We start from the raw sequence: 22,682 nt of genomic DNA, 5'->3' as shown, positions 1-22,682 counted from the left end.
AGAAACAACTTTAGCTAAGTCCTTATCACTAATTTCCTCCTCTTCTGCCTGCTTTCTGTTTGCTATCCGTTTATGTCGGCTGCACATTCTTCCCTCCTTCTCTTGTGTTTTTTCTGCAGGGTTTGTGTTTTCCTCTCCCCACAGTGATGCTAATTTCTGCTGTAATCAGAAAAGAAGGGCTTAATGCCACCTTTTAAGCAAGCCACTTAGACAAACATGCAGAGCTGAGCTGTGCAGAACACAGAGGCGGGCTCATGCATTTTAATTGCCTGTAATGAACAACTGACTTTTACATTGAGACTTGTTGCCACAGAAGCACTTGTCAGAACAGAAAACAGTGGCGGAGGGAGGACAATTATCTGGTCAACGTTAATATTTTACCCTTTCAAGACCTTATTGAGTACATAACACGCAGGAGGCTTTAAAAAGTTTTTTTTTTTACCGATGTTCAATATACTTTTAGGAATGAATGAAACATTTCCTGTCTCAGTACTACCTGATGTTTGGTCCATTAGGTCTGTGTGGAGGTTGCCAAGAGACCGCAAGGAAGGACTCACTGACGGCCACCACTGACAGCGGTGCGAGGCCTTGGGGGCTGGTGGCTAATGTGGTAGCCGGAGAGGGCAGACTTTCTGTGCATCCGCCAACATATCCACCCCCATTGGAACACACCAGCACACTGACGCTGTAGTTTGTGTAAGGAATTAAGTCCGCTATTGTCACGACAAGCTCAGACGTATTGCCGCCGTTGTGGAAGATGCGAGGCACTGGGAGACGGATTTCGTAACCTTCGATCTCACCGTTGGGAATTAAAGGTGGAGACCATGTGACCTGGAAGAGAATGTTAGAGTTGGAAATTTATATAAACCCTAGATCTAAAGACAGTAGGGGAACCTTTAAATGACAGTTTGAATGAGCAAAGATTTCTTCAGTCAGCATTCCTGAGCTCAAATCAAAACCGGGTGCAATTTCTAGGGCTGTTAATGATATTACAACATTTCAAAATACGACTCAAAACACTGCGTGAACATTTTCCGTCATGATAATTTCATACTGCCAACAGAAAATTCACTTTCCATTATTTCCCAAGTGAAAGATTGTTTCAAAATATGAACAAATCAGAGTTTCGACAGCGTCCTTAGAGGTGCCACTATTCTTAGCTTGCTGAGGACAGCAGAAAGCTTTTAGATGGATGAACTACTGGAAGTCACGGCACAGTGTGTGTGTGTGTGTGTCGAGAGAGAGAGTATCTTGATCAGAGAGTGGGCACAGTGGACAGCATGTTGCCAGAGTCCTACAAAGTGTTGTCTTGTGGGTGGCATTGCGTCTGCAATCAAATTTCTCGTGAGGAGAGATAACCTGACTTTGACTTGGACGGACGATTCTTTTCATCACATTTAAAACGGTGTGTGTTTGTGTCTACGCACGCACGTACAAAGATGCACGCGCACGCATGCACAAACGGCATGCTAAAATAATGAAAGGGCGGCCGGTAATGGAATTGCCGCATGCAAAAACAAAAGCTTGCAGTTGCCGAGCGGTGCATCTGATTTGGAAGCTGTTCAGGCTGTCAGCATTTTAGGGCGAAGGATGAAGGTAAGTGGTACACACAAATGTTAAAACACACAAACTCATTTGAATCTTTCGCGTGAATTCATAGACAACCGTGCAAATGTGTTTTCTGAATACATTCAAACAAAAACGACTGCAAATGCGTGTGTGTTTATACTTTTGACTTACGCCTGCTACTCTACTTTATGCTAACAGACTGAGAGTGTTAACACGCAAACTGTCATGTACAATAAGTCATCAGTTCAGAAACGCTTGAGACTTATGAGTGTAGGTGATTAGGTGGTCAAATGCTGATGAGAATATTATGAATGAATGTCAGGAACAATTATTTCTCAGGCAACCTTGATATTCATTTAACAAGTGTCACCGTGAGGTGATACAGGACACCCGCGCACCCACAAAGTTGCATACACACACATATCTATATATCTCTATATATATATATTTATACACACACACAGCCAGCTGCATATGTGCAGGGTCATGTTGAGTTAGGTAGCTCATTTCCCAAAGTGCGTGTAGGCTGCGCTTTGTGCTAGAAGTCATTTACAGATTGAATAGCCTGATGTAATCTGGAGATGGTGAAGACAGCGCAGACCCTCGGCTGACACGGACCACAGGGGCTAAGGCCAGTACAGTCTGTGTGTGTGTGTGTGTTTGAGCAAGAGAGCGCCAAATGATAATGTGGTGAGTGAGGTGTGTGAGCATCATGCTATTATTATATTCAAAAGAAGGCATTGGGAGAGTGCTTTTTGGCTGACAGCACAATTCTCTCCTTTCAACATACAAGCGCCAATGCAATGACTTGGGTATGCAGGTCAACGAGGAAAAAGGGAAATTATCTCTCTGATTTCCAATGTAAATGTTAAACAGATAAATAGCACAAAAACTACAGAGCTATTTATTCATTTTACCCGATTCTACAATATATATCTAGAGCGAATTGTGTAGAAAAAATGAGCATTTAGAGAATGGAAGCAAGTACAGTAGTCTAAATCCTCTCTGTTGTCAAGGTCAATTGGTAACCAGGAAGCGTCAGGCCTGCCTGTCCAATTAGCATCAACCAGGAAGAACATTTTCCTTCTTGGATGTGTGACCCCTAAAGCTTTGCAGCTGGAGAGATGACAGGGGTGGTTCTGGAATAATGATAAGCATTAGCATTTTTTGGCTGTTAGCATTAGTGCAAGGCTGTGCGTGAAAGTGTGCCTGCACGCTTTGTGTGCATGCTTAGTGTCTATGTGTTTTCTTGATAGGCCTTGATGTGGGATTAGCCAGAGTTGGAATTTAACGCTGGCCCCTCCTTAAAAATGGCCGACAGGAAGGAAGCCGTCTTCGACAGGGTCACAGCGCCGCCCATTTTGTGAAGGGGACCTTGAGTTGAATGTTTTTGCTTTCTCATTAAATCCCGAGAAGCAAAGACAGAGAAATGAGTGTGACATTGCTTTGACTTTTCAACACTGTCAATCTCACAGAGAGTGGATAGATGCACAATCACACTTTCTTGTTTGGGGGTATTCTACAGTTGAAGACACAAAGACACAGTTAATGAAGTTCACATCAAAGTAGCGATCACCTGTAGTGACTCCGGTCCCAACACTTTGACCCTTGGCGGAGTAACACCAGCAGGTCTGGAAGGTCTGGTGGTGATACCCACCCAAGGTCCTGCAAGTACGGAGATACGGAATCATTACCTTTTTAGTATGAAATGCCTTGCAATCACAATCTTACCTGTGGAAGTGCCAGCCTGATTTTGGAGAACAAGTCTATAGTGATAACTTGTCCATGGACTAAGTGCTGATGAGGAGTCCAGAAAGGAAAGAGGAAGAGGGTCTGGAGGAAGATGGCCTACTGTGGAGATCTGTTCCGTCCCAGAAACTTTCCGTTCAATTAGCCACCTTCACCAAGATTTTTAACATCAGAAATTCAGCCAGCAATCATAGTCAAGGTCAACAGCTGCTAGATTCTATTGATTCTCGGGTGTTTGATTTGTATGTTTGCAGAGTATAACATATATGATCATATCTCACCGCTCCAAAAGTCCGTTGGGGTTTTGTGGTGCACCCCAGGACAGAAGCACCGAGGTAGGGGTGTCAGAATAAAGGTGAGGTGCCGGGAGGCCTTCAGGAGGAGCTGGCAAGGTTCGAAAGTGCAGAGCTTTGGACACGGCGCAACCGACACTGGTGCAGGCTTCCATCTAGACGGTTGGATAAGGATACATTTATCAAGTTGAACAGAAGTTCCATCATAGTCAGAGGGCCGTTATTTACCTGAAGGTGGTAGGACTGGTATGGCAGGAGGTGAAGGAAAGTGTAGCTTGTGGTGTTCCCTGAAACATTAACTGATGAAAGGGATTGACTAAAACCTGTGAGTGGGTTTGATAAATTGGTGGAGCGGAGGACATCTTGATTGATTAAACGTTCACTATTCGGTCGGCTTGAAGTGTATCTGTTGGGAGTCACTACTGGGTTTTTATACACTTCTGAAAAATCTGTCTGGTTGCCCTTTGATCCAAGCATGGCAACATATGATGCTGGCTCCGAGTTTTGACTTGAGTACAGATGATCCTGTTCAGTTTTTGGATTAGAACGAAAGCTTGAGTTAGGTTCCAAATTGGCGCCCGCTTTGTGAATTAAATCAGACATATTGCCAGGATGTAGATAGAGGCTGTAACTTCTTATCATGCCATTTGGTTGCAGGGGTGGGACCCATGTGATTGTCACATTTCGAGAATGCACCCGTGCAATAGTCGGAGGGTCAAGGGGACCTGGACCTGTTGGGAAAATGGAGACAAAATAAATGTACACAATTGGAAAGCAGTATCAACATCTTAGTTACCTTAAAAGCTTCTCTTGCAATTCAAACCTAAGTGATTATCATTTAAAGATGAAAAAGGGGAATACGTATTTCTAGTAATTTCTCTTATACAATACTAAGCACTCACACATCTATTTTTAAAATGAATTGAAAATTGAAAAAAAAAAATACGTGGGGCTTTATTTTTGTAGACTGCACTGCACCAAATGGGCATTGTGGTAGAGCCAGGGCATATTTTTTTTTCTTCTTTTTTTAAATGTTTTAATCGTTCCTTCATAACTGCTCATTTAGTGACTGAAAGTAGATCAGCTTGGAGCAGATCTAAGTTGTGGCGCAGTGAACGACAATGCTTTGTAGTTTTCGATCTCTACTGTTGCATCATACTGATACATCCTGTCTAATTTTCATTAAGATTGAAGAGATGTACCTAATCAAGAATCCAGTAAGTGCAAGTGACTTGTATATTTTATGTGTGCCAAAAGACCTGTGAAACTGTTACGTCCTTTCCGTCACAGGGCCTGCACCACACCTCCTCTGGCATTTACATGCCACTGTACTGTACGCACTCACATGCTTACACTCACACACACACACACACCCACGCACACACACACACGCACGCACATGCACGATGCAGAGAGCAATAATGGGGCTCTGTGAAGGGCAAGCAAATCAAGGTGACTGAGCTGACTGAGGAAGCGTGCTGCGCCACTAAGTGCTACCGCTAACCGTTAACGGATTTCCTAGATGCAGATGTCTGTGTGCATGCATACTAGAAGGGAAAATATGAAAGAAGATGAGCAGTCGAGAATACACATGTATGACTGGTTGAGGAGTCAAGTATGAGATCAAGCACACGTGTAAAGATATACCATCGGCTGTGTGAGTGTTGTACCAGTATGTCCCCATTTTTGGTCACCTGGAATGAACCATAATTATCTTCTGATCTTTTTTGACGTCAGACTTGAAGGTTTTCTGATGGTTGTCAATAATGCAAAAACTCTGACTCTAACTACTCCCCTAACTCTTGCTACCTACCTCCCCCTCTGTCTCTCTCTCTCTCTCTTCCCTTTGCTCTCTCTGCTAAATAAACAATGCAGCGAGTTGACCTTTTGGGTTAACAGGTTTTTATGCTAGCTCTACTCAGCACTCACACTGATTCAATTACCAGCAAAGGACCAGTGAACCCCACGAATAAGCGAAAGCCCGTCTTGCTGACTGTCTTCTAGGTGCATGTCTTCCTCTGGTGCCTTACTTGCAGTTCCATCTCCACAAGTTGGGGCGCTTCTCTTTGTAATTTAATGATATGGATAATTAGACATGCGTCTGTCTGTAGGAGTGGCCGTAGTGAGTAAGTAAATTAGGGAGAGCTGTATGTTGCTTTACTCTAACATCGCTCTTGTGTTCACAGTACAAGCACATTTTTAGTCATTCATTTCAACAATCAATCATGGATTTCAACTTTCAGGCCAGTCTTTCCATCCAACAGTCTTTGAAAGTCAGTCACCTTGATCAAACCTCGCCCGCACACAAAGTAACCCTCGTCGTCGCCACGCTCCCCTTTCCCTCTCAACCCCCCCAAGTGTTGAGTGTTATTTAAGCTTTACTGGCGCGTGTAAAATTCTGCAATTTGAAGGGCTGTTAAGTTTTTCAATTGAAATTTTCATTTAAGATGCAGGTGATGCTTTTTTTTTTTTCATTTTACTGACACTTTACTACACTCCGGATAGGAGGAAAGGGGCGTTGCAGGAATGTGTGGTAAGGCCCCCACCACACTTATCGTGGTGTCTTGTTTTCCCCGAGACCGCCTCCGTTCCCGTACCTCGACAACCCTGCGTCTTACCTTCCTCCTTTATCTTCACCCTCCCTTACACCTCCTCTCTTCAGTAAAACATGGTAGCAGAAGGCTAAAGTGGGAGCGTGGGGGCCACTGAGCCCTAAATCACATTTATAAGGATTTGGTTAGCATAGTAATAACACAATCAAGTGACAAGAGGCGAGGGAGGGGGGAGGGTCGGATACGGTTTGCATCTATGTACGTATAGAATTACTTTCCAGTCCTTTGTGCATATCTCGTGCATTATTATTATTATTTATCATATTTGCCATAATATCAGTTTCCCTACATTTCAATATGTAACAATATCAACAATATCTATCAATATCATTTGGGTGCACGCGAGTATGGGTGACAGGTTTTCTGAAGGTGGATGGAGCTGCTAAAAGTCAGAACGGAAGCCAAGCTTTAGCGTTATCGGCACGCTTACGAAGCCATGTCAAAGCGTGACAAGCAATAGTGTGGGAATTTACATTGCATTTCATATCTTTACTTCCTAATGTCGACGTTGCTCGAGGAGACGCCGAGACGAGACGGGAAAAGAAGCCAGCGAGAAGGCGCGATACGTTTCCAAGGTCACGAGGTTGATTTGTATCCCTGACATGGAGAGTATACCTAATGTGCATTATATCCTTTCAAGAACTACGACTGAGCAAGTAACTCAGAGATGTCAGTCATTCAAATTTGTTTCAATAGAACTTTCAGCTGCTGACATTTGAGAGGGATTTATATAATTCCTGCTAACCTTCAGACCAATCTGTGGGATATAAAAGGGGAACCAAACATTTGAAAACCATATATGGCATTAGAATCAAATGTGTGTCTTAGCCAGGGCATGAAATAATTTAAATCAGGGAAGCTACATTTGTACTGGTGACGGCTAAAGATTCTCAGAACCTGAGAAAAATAAAGACTTTATCTTGCTGTCTTAAATAATATGGTAGGCTAACTTTATGTTTCCAAAAATTTCTATAAAATACATTTTAATTAATGGCGAAAAATAGCTGACAAAGCCGGTATACGTACTCTACCTTACCAGCAATCTACTAAAAGATTAACCCTTTTCCCAGAAAACAGGAAAAAAAAGATCACAATAAGCAAATCATTCATCATATTTTTCCCATCTTTTTTTTCAGTCATCCTTTTGGATATTCAACAAAATAAGGCATGAAAAAGAAACTAAACTACCAGACAAAAGAGTGTGCCTGACTAGCATGAAAGTGAAAATGCTTTATTAGTGCAGTCACTTCATCATTAAACAACATGAATTCCTTGTGTCGTGTCAGTACCTTTCACCTCTCCTTTTCACTCTTTCCTTTCAATTCAATTTGGTGAATTTAAAAACAGTCACTACCTCACCCATACGGACGAATCGTATGCGTGCTGTCAAATACTGCTAGGCTGAGAACATTTTGTCAAAACGGCGCTTTTAATCAGTCTCTCCAACATGCTAGAACACACTCACACTTGAATACACAGCTAGGCACACACACACACTCTCTTAGATCACTTAGCTGGTGCGAACATGCGAGTAGACAGAGGAAAGGGAGCTGTCCGACACGGCCGGAGTTTATGTTCACAGGAGCCATCTGTCTGTTCTGCAGCGGCAGGAATTCATAGGGACCAAATTACATTAAAAAAGATGGATATAAAACTTTAATGGAATGATAAAAAGGAAAGGAGGAAACGTGGGTCCCTCCATTTCTGTGTTCCGTCATTAGGCTTCTTCTTTCTTCCCTCCCCCATTTTTGTCTGCCGTTCCTTGTTCTATACCTTTGCTCTCTTTCTGTACTTAAATCTTGTCTTTATTTCGGATCTTCTTCTATTCTGTCTATCGCTACTTGTAAATAGTTAAAGGGCAAGTCAGTCAAGTAGGAGAGGTGGAATTCTGTTGAAATGTAAAGAGAGGAGGCGAGAGGAGATGAAGAGGTGAGGAACGTGGAGAGGGGGAATGGAAACCTGTATTACATAGTTTATATGAATTTAAAAATTCAACATTTGGTACACCACAGTAGAGTATATATAACAAATGGGGTCAGCAGGGTCACAGTTCAGACCAAGTTACATTGGAGTTAAACGAAATGGAAAAAGTACTGAACACAAAGAGCATGTTTGAAGGTGTGTTTTGTGATTATGGTTGCCATAATCATGATTTTTAGAATACGTGTGTGTGTGTGTGTGTGTGTGCATGCGTGTGTGTGTGTGTGTGTGTGTGTGTGAGCCTGGAAGCACCAGCGTACAAGGTGCATTTGTGTTCGTGTGAGCACCACCACTAGAATTTGTACAAACATCTTGTGTTGCGTACATGCGCACAGATCAAACGTATGCAAATCTCAGCTGCTTAATGATTATGTATGCCGCAATAATGTGCCGCTAATTAATATATAACTTTTCACTGAAGAGGCTGCACCAGTGGCTAATATGATTCTATTACCACAATTAGCCCACAATGACACTGGCGAGGTCACGCACACAAACACGGACACACACACACACTCAAGCACTGTACAGTACACTAAGCAGGTCTCGCTTTCTCATACTGTCAGTTTCAGCCTGTTCATGTCGCTATAGTAACTTCCTCATCTTTGGGTTTCCCCTTTTTCCCCTTTTTTAGAGTTACTCCAAATCCATAAAGAAAAATCACTGTGTACTTACGGTCCTCTGCTGTTCGGAGGGTTTCCCAAACGCCTGCAGTCTGTCCATGTGTGTGCGACACCACAAGTCGGAATTGATACTCAGTATACGGAGAAAGGCCCGGCACGTTGTAAGAGAACGTATCTGTCATGTTTTCCAGGAGCCTGATAACGAACAAACCAACAAATAGCATTAGCGGCACACATTTCATAAACCTGTTTCAATAAACAAAAGATAGCAGTTATAAGTGAAAGCAAATAATGCCCGGATGTTTTATCAATTTTACCATTGTGGAAAAGCTATTCATAGAGCCTCTAATGAACTCGCCATTAATGCAAGAGCACTCATATGAAGAAAATGGAATGGTGATAATCAAGTTTTCATTAAAATCCACAGACATTTGTCAGCGGTGCACGAGACATTCAATCAACAGTTCGGTAAAAGAGGTATCTCCCTCCGTTAATTGCATGAACCATCCTCATTGCTTTTAATCACATGGTACCCGCTTGGCTCTCATGTATTCGTACACGATGAAGAAAAAGCAGGCTAAAGTAAGAGAGCCTTGTCATAAATGAGGGACCAGCGGCCATTTAGCATTAGATGGACACAAGGGATGAATGAATGAATAAATCAGGGAACAATGAGATCTGCAAAGCAGAAGAAGAGGAGGGCATGCTTGTCTGATATATAATACATGTACCTAGTCATTTATTTATTACCACAGAATGAGAGCCTCCTCTTCTAGGATTAAATTGCAATTTGTTGTCAGGAAGCATGTAATGAATACATATCAGATGCATAGCCCCGCTTGCTTTATTCGGGCTCATGTTCTGTACCTGTCTGTTTCCTCTGTGAACTGAAATTCCTTTTCTGGTGGCTTTTTGTCTCCACTTTATCAAGTTAAATTTTCTGTAATTTATTTGCATGCGACATATTTTGCGCCACCTTATCATAGCTTTCTGGGGTGATGTCCTCATTTGAAGGCCGTAGCGAAGAGGGCCCGGGGCGTTGGCGCGGGTTGGTTCGGACCAAGACACATTTAGACTGGTGCTGGTAGAATGACTGAGTCTCAAGGCAGACAATCCGTCTGGAGCTGAAGAGAGAGGAATGGAGGAGGAGAGAAAGGAACAGCATCACCATGAGTGCTCCATGAGTGCATGTGGTATTTCTTGCACTCGTGTTAGCATTCCAAAGGGTTCACATAATTTTGTCTCCCACCATATTGTTATAAGACAAAATAACATAAAAGATGAACTGACAGCACAAGTGGTCTCTATTTAACAAACACAGGAAGCTTAACTCTTCAGCAGGTTACTTTTACTCTCAAGAGTGATCAAAGTATTTGTGCTGGAAAATGACATCTCGAGTCAGGGTGATGACCACACTCTTGGTGGCAAAGGAGGGGACCCGAGGATAGACGGGATGCAAATACGTTAAGAGGAGAAAAGAAGTGTGCCGGTTGTTTTGACTGCGTTAAAATAAGAGACGCTCTTTGGGTGCCAAGAAGTGACCCTTCAATCAAACACTCTGGTCTGGCGCGACTACAACCACACTGATTGCACAAGTCATTTTAGCACAAGGATGGCTATTAGGCGCGTGCACGCACAAACACGCGTACACACGAGTGAGCCTTTGTCTCTCTCATGCTGCGTTAGCAGGTACAATATCAGAGGTGTCACTAATCGTTTTAAACTATGCACTTTTATGTTCACTTCTCTGGGCCTGCTCTCCTCCTCCTCTCCTCTTGTGTCTCCCGCACGGCTCGCTCGCCTCTGTTCTTTCTCGGAACAAGGACGCATCAAGACAGTTTGCCTTAAAGACGTCTAAAGAGATGCCAGAGGCGCAGGTAGAAAGCCGGCTGGAAAGAGAGGAAACGTCTGCTATTTAAAATTTATACTTTCTCATGTCTTTGTTTTGAACTTGAACACTGGAACTTTTCCTGAGTGGGTCTTTTTGTTGTTGGAGAAATGGGCGCGGTACATTTAGTCTCTGTTCAACTCTTTAAAATTAACTAAAGCGCAAATGTGTGTTCTTGTTCCTTCACTTTGGACTTATCAGCTTGAACTAAGGTGACTTGTTGATGCACATGGAAAGTTATTATTGGGGATAGTGAATGAGATAAAGCAAATTTTCCCAGTGATGAGATTCGAGGACAACCAAAGTCAGATAGTTGCCAAAGAAGCTTTATACATTTGCTGTACCTGCTGGAGACGTAGTCACGTGAAGGGTCGGGCTCTCAACACACCCCTGCGTGTTGCAACCTTCCACCCAGAAACTGTAGTCGGTGTACGGCTGCAGGTCCGTCAAAGTCAGCCACCCGCCGGCAGCCGTGCCCGCGTCCAGCGCCGCGTCGCCATCTGACAGACAACAGAGAAGCGCCGTGAGAGGACGTCGCGTACGTCGACAGCCATTTTGGTCACGCTGCCATTTATTTATTAGCGTCATCCATGTGATGGCGAGAATGTGATTAATAAAACATACGCACGTGGAACGGGGAAACGGAGGCGGGAGAAAGAGTTGAAAAGAGGCGAATACTAACTGGGAATGATCAAAAGGGAGGTTTCCATATTGAGGTTATGCAAGGATAGTCAAAGAAAAGGGATCAGAAAATCCCACAATGGAAGCCTATCCAATATATTTAGATGGACAGACGCACACAAACACATATCAGGCCTGTGTGAACTGATGAAGGCACCGCGTGTATCAAAGCAAGACTGGCTTATGGGGAACTAGAGCGAGACACCATCTCTCTTTCTTCTGCATCTCTTCCATCCCTCCCTCCCTCCACTCGTTTTAATCTGTCTGTTCCTGAGTGAGGCGCAGATCAAACACTGACTAGAGTGCGTGCGTGTGTGCGTGCGTGACTTGATGAATCTGTGCAAGTTAAAGGACCACTGTGCCAGTTTGTGGTTCTTTTCTCATTTTGTTCAATTTTCTTCTTCCCACCTTTCTGTCGACTTTTCTTGTTTGCGTTGGCTCTCTTTCCACTGTTGTTGTTTGTCATGTGTTGCGTAGCTTCTACTTGCAATCTTTTTCCAACGCATCTATGGAAGCGGGAATCTCTCATCCTGTTGTTTTACAGCAACTTGACTTTGTTCTTCACTCAATCTTCATACTTTTGTTTTCTGTTTTTTATTTACTTTGGTCTCACGAATTCTCCCCAAGATACACAGGTGAAATCATTTCTACGTTTTTTTCCCAACCACCACAACAATTTGATTCTTCTTCTTATCAGGCAACACTTTTTTTTTTCTTCGTGACTTTCACCCAAAGTTACCGTGTTGGTTTACAGAGTCTTTGCAGTCGTATTCTTGTGTTTTACTTATTTGCCCTGAATTTATTCTCACAGGAAAAGCTGATCATGCTGAAGCACTGAGGTTTTAAAAAAAACAAAGTTAACTAATACAATTTAAGATTCAAGATTCAAGAGTTTTTATTGAATCTTAAGGTTGCATTGTTAAACTAGTGCAACACAAGGCATTATGGATTACCAAACAACCTCTTTTTTTTGTTTCAGAGGAAATAACAGAAATGGAAATAAAATATGTCACATCATGACAAATTGACAATATATGGCAATTTGACATCCAAAATGTTGTGCAAAATTTAAAGTATATTTTTTTCTGAGAAGTATCTACAATTTGAGATTCAACTGTAAATATTCTGCTTAAATATATGAATTACCTTGACTTCTTTGGTGTAGGGAGTAGCTCATGTAGCCATTAGGTCGAGGTGGTGCAGTCCAGCGGGCTCGTAGTGACCGAGAGCTGTGATTGGTCAATTCTAGCAGTATTGGGCCTTCGGGGGCCATCTCTAATGTGCGTACTTCCACCTGATTTAGAAAACAAAAATCTGTTAAAAGTGCAGATATACAACTTAAGCTAATCGCCAGAGTGTTTGTTAGAAATATGCTCTTTTCCTCTATTTTATTTGTTTGCCTGCGTCAGCTGTTTTTTTTTTTTCACCGCGCTTGACTAAATACAGCATCCGTATTGGGAAAATGCCCAAAAATAGGGCCTGTCGTCAGAGGCATCGTTGAGCAAGGAGTGACATTTGCCGGCAAATGTCAGTGTCGTCACGGCGACCCTCGTTATTGAGCTGAGAGAATCGATCACCTTTATGACACCCGGCAGCACGCACGTGCACATCAATGCACAGACGTTTTATAATGCTTGCAATAAGAAGACCCATATTTTGGTCAACCTTATTCAGAGGAGGAATTTTGGCAACATCTGCAGTATGTGTCGAATTCAAAATATTTAACAAAACGTGAAGCCAGTATCTTAAATGTTTGTTGACAAAAATCAACACATAGATGTGTGCCAATAGCATCTCACTTACCATTGGTCCCTTGCCACAGCCACGAGCCGTGCACGCCTGCAGCCTCAGGACGTGTCTGCTCCACGGGGAAAGCTCCGTCACCTCAAAGAAACTCTGGGAGGAACTGGCGTTGAATATAAGAACACTGTCCATCCAAAGGCTGTAGCTGGTTATGATGCCTGAGGAGAAAAAAAAAAGTGATTTCAGAATGTAAAGCTTGACATACTGGTGATTCTACTTAGATGAAAAGAATTGGGACACCTGTTCATTACATCTACAGGAAGTGAAAATAAAATATAGAGTAACATTGTAAAAAAATAAAAAATAAAAGAATAAACGGATTGGGGACGTGTCATTCAAAGACAAAGACAGCAGTAACACAATGGAGGGATTTAAAGAATAACCTAAGAGAGACCGATGCCATGCGCTCACACATACTGGTGCCTTTAAGTATGTGTGCATATAAACTACACACGGACACAAGATACAGGACTAGGGCAAGCGCGCATAGACGCTAGCCCAATAATTACATTACATTACCTCCACCTAATATAAAAAAGGAGAATGGCACCCAAATGTACCTTTCCTTCATAAAAATGCATACTGCGGGGGCTCAAAAGATCAGTAGTAAGAACTAAGAGTCTACTCTGCTTTAATCATGTGTGGGTTTTATTATTGCTCAATACAGATACACACACCTATCAGGAAAATGAAGACACAAAACCCTGTGGACCCCGGTTACATCAGGGGAGCTCTTAATGTGGCCAATCACATGCATGTGAGGGTGTCGCTATGTTTGTGTGTGCCGATGCGTGCGCGTGTGTGTGTGTGTGTGTATGAATAAGCCCATATCAGTATAGGCTGTAATAAAGACAGGTTGGGAAATGAAGCAGCCAATGCATAACAGGCTTATTTCCCCTCTTTGTCTGCGTGTTGCCCCGACCTAATCCCCGAGAGGATTATCCCCCACAAATCCCCCTGGAATTGGGGAGAAGGAGGAGAGAGAGAGAGAGAGAGACAGGACGAGTGAGGGGAAAATAATACAAAATCTCACTTCTCGGTAACCATCACCATTGTCATTTTCATTTCTTGACAAAAAAAAAGAGAATGGAGAAAAGGGCGTTGCGCTCCTCTGCCTTTTTTTTTAAGTTAATAACTGAAAGCTTGTTAACAATGAGGAAGTCAGGTAATCGTGATTAAGTGTCTCCCTTGTTATACATTTCTGTCGTCAGATGAGGAAAGGTTTAAGTAATTTACCCTGGCTAATATGCGCACACATCACAGGCTTTATGGAGCGAAATGCGCTCATGTGGCATTAAGCCTAAAACACACACAATCCACACCGCACGCGCACACACACATTATGGAATTACACATACGTTAACGAGCATGGCAATACCATTTGATAATATACGTTTGTATGTTGGAAGCTGTGAAATTGGCTGGCAATTCCTTATATGGTTTTCCTCACTCTATTTATTTTGTTTTGTTATCACACTGTAGTCAGTTCATCATGAATATGTCGGCGTATTGTGCGCTAAGTGGTGTTAGCCAAAGCTACAGGAGATCTTTGTTATGAAAACTGAATCTCATACATACATTGAAATGGATTCATAAATCCTGAGAGGGAGAGAGGGAGAGAGGGAGTGAGAGAGAGAGAGAGAGAGAGAGAGAGAGAGAGACTTTCCTCATGTTGACAGAGGTAAACAATTTGTTTTTAAAGAAACCAAATATGTTAGGAATTCTTGACTAAACTCAAACTCTTGTTGAAAAAAAATGTGAAAGGCATTCAAGTAGTTTATTTCATAATAAAATAAAATAATAAAAACTATGCCAAACAAAGTATGCGAGCAACTTATAGAGGCGACTCCTGATGGAAAACCCGAATGTCACGACATCGCAGCAACATTGCAAATCCTGTTTACTCACACACTGATGCCAGACAAACATTGAAGGGTGTAAAAAAATATAAAAACTCATAATTCATAATAATGTATTTAGTCTCAAGTTCTTCAATGTGGGGATTTTATGCCAGAAAATTTGTGGAATTTGCATTAAAACGTATTTTTGCTCAACCAAATCAATGCTTAATAAGTTTGAATGAAATTGGAATTTTAAACATTGCACATTGAAACTACAATCTTGTGCGTCCTCAATCAAAGCAGGTCTGTAGCATACAGACATTTTAATTGGCTGCGCGAATGGAGGTAAAAAGTACCAGACAGAGGAAAAGGGGCAGAAAAGGAAAGGCTGCGAGGAGACGCGCTCCAGCATGCAGTTCTCTTCTCAGTCAAAAGGGAGCACTTTTCCTCCACTTAAAGGAGCAAAGGAAGGCGGCGCGCTCTTCTCGCACGGTATGGTCTCCTGGTTTCTACCTCTCTCTCTCTCTTCATACTATGCATATTCATATGATTCATATTCAACCATTCTTTTTAGCCCCCATGTGTGGTCTCAACATAAATGTCTTCTACTTGGACGTTCTACCATGGATGGGGGATCATGATTGCAAAATTAAAACATGCCTCACCATTTGGAGTATCAGGAGGTGTCCACCTGATGTGCAGAGCATGCGGGGACAAAGGGGTGACCAGTGGTGCCGGGACATTCTCCGGGGTGCTTTCCTCAGTGACAGCCTGAGCGGAAGGGCTTCGTGTGCAGCCACCGCCTGTGCAAGCCTGAAGCGGACACACAAAAACACGTTCAAGGATTCAAGAGAAAGTAAGGATTGAAAACCAAATCAAAAGACTCACGGCCACTGTGATGGTGTAGGCCGTGCCAGGGGTGAGGTCGCGGAGCGTGTGCTCTTCAATAAGTTCAGAACTGTTGTGGACTATGGTAGGCTCCGCCCCATTCTGTGACACCAAGATGGAATAGAACTCCAGAGCACCATTGACCTGAGAGGGGCGAGACCACCTGATGATGGGGAGAATTCATTTGTTACAATAAAGTCAAGCATTTTGCATAATTACACTCTATCAATTTATCATATAAATCTTTCTAAAATTCATGTCAACCCCTGAGGAGCCCAACTCCTTTTAGTGTGTTTGCAAAGGGGTGGTAATTTTAAAGTGTGATGAATTTTTTGGTTCCGCCAGTTGTGGGATGACTGATAAGCATGTGTTAGGACACAATTAGCCGCTCTGACTAATCTATCACGTTCTTTATAAGATTTCTACTTTGTCAAGTGGCATTCAAAAAGCTTTATGTTTAGGAAAGCTCGCATTTCCCTGTGCAAATATCTTTTTTGGTGATCCGAGGGCAGAGGATAAATCTGCTGATATTGCTTCATCCCCATCCCGGAGCCTCCCTCAACCTTTCTCACAGTCTCTCACACTCACTTCCTTCCATTTCCTCCCCTCCCCGTCAAGCTTTCAATTAATCACCTTTCTCCCTCTTCATTTTTCTCATAGATGTTGCACATTTCTGTCTTCCTCGGCCTTTCTCACAGACATAATAGGGAAATATTGACCACGTGTGATCTTTTGACCCCTGCCTGTTGTCAATGTGCTAACAAGGCAATACATACTCCTTCCCACAGCAGGTGAATTTAGAGCCGAAATCACCCGCGGAACACCAGTTTTACAATTTGCCAAGACGTTTATGTTTACAGAATTAGAACGTGTTGAAGATGCAGTTTCGGTAACTAGTACAATTGTACACAAAACATTTTTCTTAACGTCATCATCTAGCGTCTGCTAAGAAATAATGTAAAAGGAAGAAATCAAATATTGTGTTTGCCTGCGTTTAGGTCTTTTTCATTTCCCATAACTTCTCGTGGACGCGCCGCACTCGTAAACACGTACACAAAGTCCGGCGACATTTCCAAATGACCAGGACGGTAAAAGGTGTAAGAGATTTATCTTCCTCTCTCTAGAGAGGAAAGGTCAAGTGCAGTGTGTCAAGTGAATATTCTGCATGGTAAACACAACTTCAGAAGGTCACCACAACCCCATTGCCCTTTCCCTCCTTCTACAGTATATGCACAGCTATGAGACGCCTTTATCGCTCTTCCGTCCCTTCATGCAGTCTCAATTTTCAGAATGTGTCAACAACAGCGAGCGCTTACTCCACCAGAATGGTCCGCGAGTCGAGCAAGGTCAGAGTTGGCGCTCGTAGCGGGCCGGGAGGAAGCTGAGAGGTCAACACTGTGACCTTTGAACTGTTGGTGCATCCCACAGCAGTGCATGCAGACAGCAGCAGTACGTGAGCAGTATAGACGCCAAGCCCTGAAATGCACAGCGAGGCGGCATGAAACAGACGCAGAGGATGAATGATGGCATCGTTTCATAAAACTAATCCAAGCATGACAAGAAAGCTACACGCCATAGCCACAATATTAGGTACACTTGCAGTAAGAAGACCAAATAAAAAACGCTGTATTGACTCATGCAGTCACCGAAATATTAATATAGCAGGGTTTAATTGTTCTCGTAGATTGCATTTACACATCAAAAAAAAAAGATCTGCTTTTTTATTGTATGTCTTTTGTACCTAACGAAGTGTCCTGTGAGGGAATTTTTTCCCCACTGTCTCTCAGGCCAAATTGCAGCCTCGGATTATTTGGACTAAAATATTCCTTGTTTCCTTTGTGGTTGTTTCTCTTAGTGTGTCACAAGCGCTCCCGCTGCCCCTCCCTTGCATACTGCATAATTACTATGTCCATAATCCTTCCAATCAACATGAACATCAGACACATTATTAAACCAGTGTGAATGATATATCTGTTGCCTTCATTGACCCAAATAGACACGCACGCACTGTATAATGTAAGATTCGGGGCTAATTTACTGTACTCTTATCAAATATGAGGAGATTCTTTCTGCTTTTTGTAGAATGTGTTTTTGTATACTTATGAGAGCTTCTGCATCACATAACCACTGTCTCACTATGTTTTTATTTGCATCCGATGTCTCAGGAGTGGATCATGTGTTTTGTCCCCTTTTTAAGTATCTCATGTGAACATTTTCAAACTGTGTGTTGGCAATTGTGCTGTTATGTAGTGTTCTTTGTTTCTCTGCTGCCGCAGTTTCAAGTGTGTGTATTTTAAAGTGCTATCCCCATGGTAAGAATAGCGATGCTCTCGTTTGGCTCTTTCAAATGCAAATAACCTCCATTTTGCTTTTCCTTACTCCCCCATTTTCTTTTTTTTTTACACTATGGCTGGGTCCTGAGGCTGGGACATGCACACACACAGACACGCACACACACACACACAAACGCACACACGCACGCACGCACACACACGCACGCACATTATTGCTCTCGGCATACCGGTAATGTTGTGGTGTCCCTCCTCCCCGCTGTAGACCATTTGGTTATTCTGATAGAGGCGGTACCTTGTGATGACACCATTGGGCCTATCAGTGGCACAAAAAAGTCAGATGGGGATCATTATTCACTAGTTAATACGGTCTTAAATATTGGCATTTAGATGCTTTCAAATTATTCTTTAAACACTGGGAAAATAATCCAAATGTTAAAAAAAATAATACGGGCAGAAGATAGTATGCCATATATTGTAGTGCAGGATATTATTATTAGTAGTATTAATGTGCGACATTCAAGGTACTGAATGGAATTCTGCATTTGCTGCAAACTCACAGCCAGTTGTTACATATTTAACCAACTATTAAATGCCTGGAAAGCCAATGATCCGCAACGTGGAAAAAAAATAGTGTACTGTATCCGCAACGTGGAAAACAATTGTGTACTGTATCCAAGTAAGCGCTGTGTATGCAGGTGTCCGTGTTACCTTGCGGGAGGTTTCCAGGTCACAAAAAGAGCTGAGGGCGAGGAGAGTGCATTTGGAGCAAAAACAGCATCAGGAGCTGAGGAAGAAAATAAATAATTTTGAAATAAAAAAAGTTAAATTATGAATTAAGTTCAAAGACTGGTATCACCAAAAAATATTTCAAACCCAAATTAATTCAATGTGGGACATTTGCTTTGTTCTAAGTGTCACAAGAAGCCAGAATGATGGCAGGACAACTTGAGGCTGCTTTACCACAACAACGTGGCTGCTCACAACGTCCCGACTACCGGAAAGTAGAAGATCAAGAAGTACATTGTTCTGTCTGTGTCTTGCTTGACCAGGCTATGTGTGATCGCCCAATTTGCAATGTGACACCGGTCCTGGAGCTTTCCATTTATTGTATGACTGTTGTCCTACAGCAGTGACCAACATTTAAAAGGCAGACTGATAAAAAACATGAAAAAAGAATCACGCAATCCCCAATGTTCTATTATTAAAATTGTTGATGTTGAGAAAAAAGTGATTTTCTTTTTTATGTGTGTGTATTTTTTTTCCTTATGGATATATTCTGTCTCGAACACCGGTATCCAGTATCTTAACTCAAGACTCAAGGTGGATCAATAGTAATCTTTTTTTTCCCTCTTTTACTTCAAATTGATTTTTGCTACATCTCCGCTGACCCCAACCGTCACATTAACACCCCAACAAGACACGCTAGTCCCACGGCAGATTCATGTAGAAGAGTGACATAACTAGTCCTTCCATTTGTCCTCATTTTCCCACTGCTGTTTAGTTAAATCTTTTTCTTTCGTCTTACAAATGTCAGATTGGTGCACGTGTGTGTGTGTGTGTGTGTGTGTGTGTGTGTGTGTGTGTGTGTGTGTGTGTGTGTGCTCGGTCTACGGTGAAGTGTTTGGTCGTACCTTCCTCTGGAGTTTTGAGGACTGATCTCAAATCAGTAACATCGGAGTGCTCATTGCCAAGACTCTCTGTGCAGCCAGACGTAAAACAAGCACTTACAGTGACCACGTATTGAGTGGCCGGAGTGAGACCGGACAACATGCCTGAAAAAGAGGAGCACTGACTTAAAACTGAGGAGTGATTTTCAAAGACAACCTATAGAAGGACTTTGTGTCTTAATAAAACAAAATATTCAAATATATAGACATATTTTTATACTTATGGACTTTAGCTGTAAAATTCCAATTTCCTTAAACGTACTAACTGCATGTATTACGCTTTCCGCTTGCGTGTCTGTGTCCTGCTCTTGAGGCTGATGTCGCCAAGTACTTTGGTCATCAGCTCTGTGACGCTGTTGCTATGTAGAAGTACGGCAGTTGGCAAGTGGAGTGTCCTTTTATTGTTTTTCTCTGTCCCCATCCACTTTTTCACTGTTCTCCCCACTCATCCTCAGTCAACCTCTACTTGTCTGATAGAGCCTCGCTCTCCCCTTCTCGTTCTCCCTCTCTGGTTGCCGCCCGTCTTTTAATTCAATTAGAGGCCAGGGCCCCACTCCGCTGCCATTACACCCTCATTTGCGTTCTGTGTTTTCCAGCCGTTGGTGTGATTCCACAGTCGGATGTCGAGGCCGTCATAAATTAACAGGAAGCCTTATCACGGATGGACATTATGTCTGGCAAAGAGCGAGGGGAGGGGAGGGGACACCGAGACGATTGGGAGACGTTGAGAACGACTGGGACGGGCAAGCTCATCTTCATATTTGCCCGGAGACATGGAAGTGTGGATGAGACCGGCGACGAATAGCAGGAGCGGACGGCGTCATCATCGTTGTCGTTGCAGAAGACGAAGTGAGGAAAGATCGAAAAATGAGAGAGAGTTGGAAGAAGCGATGCCAAGGTATGACATCATGGGGATAGTCTTGAGTGTCTTGCTCCAAATGAAGACGGTCGGCAAATGCTGGGCGCTCGCCAAGGAGACATTAACGGGTTTGCGTTTGTGAGGAAGACCCCACAGTGAGTGAAAAGGACAGTGGCGATCTGTTTTTACAATAAAAGTTGGGGAAAGAACATGCAAGAACATTTTACCTGTGAAGTTTCCATTAGCCAGGTGTACGGTTTTGATCGGCGGCATCTCTGGCTGATCTCTTTGGTAGGCTCGCAACTCATACCTGTCAATCACACCTCTGACATCACCAATGGGTGGAGCCCAGCTCACCTTGGCACTGAAACCATTCAGACACTGCATAGCAGAAGGAGGTGGAATGAAGCTTGGTACTAGAGTGAGAGAAATAGAGGGGATTATTTGATGTGCTGAAAAAAATAAATAACATGGTTATGTTTTTGGAGTAGCAAAAAAAATAATAAATTTAAGGTAGCAGAAAAGTAAAAAGGGACAATCATTCCCGTTTCTGACTGACCAATTAAAACAATTACGTCTATTAATTGAAAAGAAAAAAAAGAGAAATACACAGTAGTGAATATGTCATTAGTTAGCCAATCCTGTTCAAAATAAAGACCAAAAAAAACATAAAAACAAGCCAAAACAACAGGTTGGAAGTACAAGAGGTTAAAGTAAAAGCCTCCCCCATCTTTACATGGTTTAATAGGCCCACTAAATCATGCCTGCTATTAGCATAAATAGTATTTATGAGAGTAGTAACTTTTTGAGCGCTGATTTAGTAGAGCCGCCCATTCATTCTGGGCTATATTTCACTGTAATCAACCTCCCTCCTTTTCAGCCGTACTCGCCTTCCCTTTCGGGACATGCCAGGAGCGCCGTCTACTGTCAAACCAGCCTCATCCTCTTCACTTCCTGTCTCCATCCATCTTTGCGTGTTTCTATACATCTGTCGCGAGTCGTCGCTTATTCTCATCCCGGACGATTTACAATGGTTTTGACGAAACAACTTCAAGAGAATGTGTACAATTTTCTTTTTCTTTTACACCACCAAGCAGCTCTTTTATCATTTCTGTCTGACATGCAACTCTTTAATGGAAAACACTTCCAGAATCAAAAAATTATTTTATGACCGAAGAGTAATTTCCTCCCGATGCCAATACTACTTCTCCACTTTCACTCCAGCCATGATTACTCAATCATTTTGCAGCTTTTTCCTCCATTTTCATTCTCACTGTCCCTCCTCCATAAGCGCTCACCTTTGCCTCTCAATCCTCCCGGCTCGCCTCTTCCCTGGCTTCTTAATGTATTTATTAGCACCTCCCCTCCATTCCTCTGTGTGGTCACAGCACAGCAGACCTACCAGTGTATCGTTCACTACTAATGAGCAGCTTTATATTACACAAGGGAGAAGTCGGGCCATTCTGGGTTAACAGCCTTTTACTGGGATGCCCTTTATAGTGGCTTTATCAATCTCTCATAGCGTCAGGCGCGTGTAATATCACTAGCTCGGGATGACTCTCACATACTGTACAAGATGTAGTGTTTTTTTTTTCCGTCCAAAATCTCTTGAGAACTTGCAACAGGTGGGAGTAGTTCCCGTTTGCCTTGAGTCACAGCAGGGCTTAAACAGTTTTGTAGGAGAATTTGTGAATGGAAACAAAGTCGTTAAATTAGATAACAATATTGTCTTACCTTTGCCGCAGCTGCGTCCTCTTTGCCAAGGCGAGGCTGTCCAGCCTCCTGCGCCCAGAGCTATGATCCTGTATAAGTATTCTTATGTATGTGTGAATGCACATGGCAGCAGGAGGTTAGAGAGAGAAGGAAAAAAAAAGGCATGACAAAGATTTTCGGTACAACACTAATTTCATGAATGTAAAAACAGTACATATTAGT

At 42.6% G+C, this 22,682-nt stretch overlaps 1 protein-coding gene across 1 annotated transcript in view; it reads right to left on the bottom strand.

The window, feature by feature from the left end:
• ush2a (Usher syndrome 2A (autosomal recessive, mild)) overlaps nucleotides 1-22,682 on the bottom strand; it is a 112,400-nt gene that overhangs the window by 45,956 nt on the left and 43,762 nt on the right. Inside the window, exons 36-53 of the mRNA XM_061276698.1 lie at nucleotides 22,482-22,562; nucleotides 20,975-21,163; nucleotides 19,853-19,993; nucleotides 18,930-19,005; nucleotides 18,449-18,534; nucleotides 17,244-17,403; nucleotides 15,928-16,090; nucleotides 15,705-15,852; nucleotides 13,199-13,356; nucleotides 12,542-12,689; nucleotides 11,059-11,214; nucleotides 9,803-9,950; nucleotides 8,879-9,021; nucleotides 3,840-3,910; nucleotides 3,600-3,766; nucleotides 3,301-3,467; nucleotides 3,146-3,234; nucleotides 497-831 (exon numbers count right to left, since the gene is read on the bottom strand). Coding sequence (XP_061132682.1) covers nucleotides 497-831; nucleotides 3,146-3,234; nucleotides 3,301-3,467; nucleotides 3,600-3,766; nucleotides 3,840-3,910; nucleotides 8,879-9,021; nucleotides 9,803-9,950; nucleotides 11,059-11,214; nucleotides 12,542-12,689; nucleotides 13,199-13,356; nucleotides 15,705-15,852; nucleotides 15,928-16,090; nucleotides 17,244-17,403; nucleotides 18,449-18,534; nucleotides 18,930-19,005; nucleotides 19,853-19,993; nucleotides 20,975-21,163; nucleotides 22,482-22,562 — 2,626 coding nt within the window. The remainder of the gene's footprint in view (nucleotides 1-496; nucleotides 832-3,145; nucleotides 3,235-3,300; nucleotides 3,468-3,599; nucleotides 3,767-3,839; nucleotides 3,911-8,878; nucleotides 9,022-9,802; nucleotides 9,951-11,058; nucleotides 11,215-12,541; nucleotides 12,690-13,198; nucleotides 13,357-15,704; nucleotides 15,853-15,927; nucleotides 16,091-17,243; nucleotides 17,404-18,448; nucleotides 18,535-18,929; nucleotides 19,006-19,852; nucleotides 19,994-20,974; nucleotides 21,164-22,481; nucleotides 22,563-22,682) is intronic.

This window comes from Syngnathus typhle, linkage group LG4, assembly GCF_033458585.1.
Source record: "Syngnathus typhle isolate RoL2023-S1 ecotype Sweden linkage group LG4, RoL_Styp_1.0, whole genome shotgun sequence".
Lineage (NCBI taxonomy): Eukaryota > Metazoa > Chordata > Actinopteri > Syngnathiformes > Syngnathidae > Syngnathus > Syngnathus typhle.
Note: the sequence above shows the minus strand (reverse complement) of the source record. Positions and strands in the feature narration are given on the sequence as shown.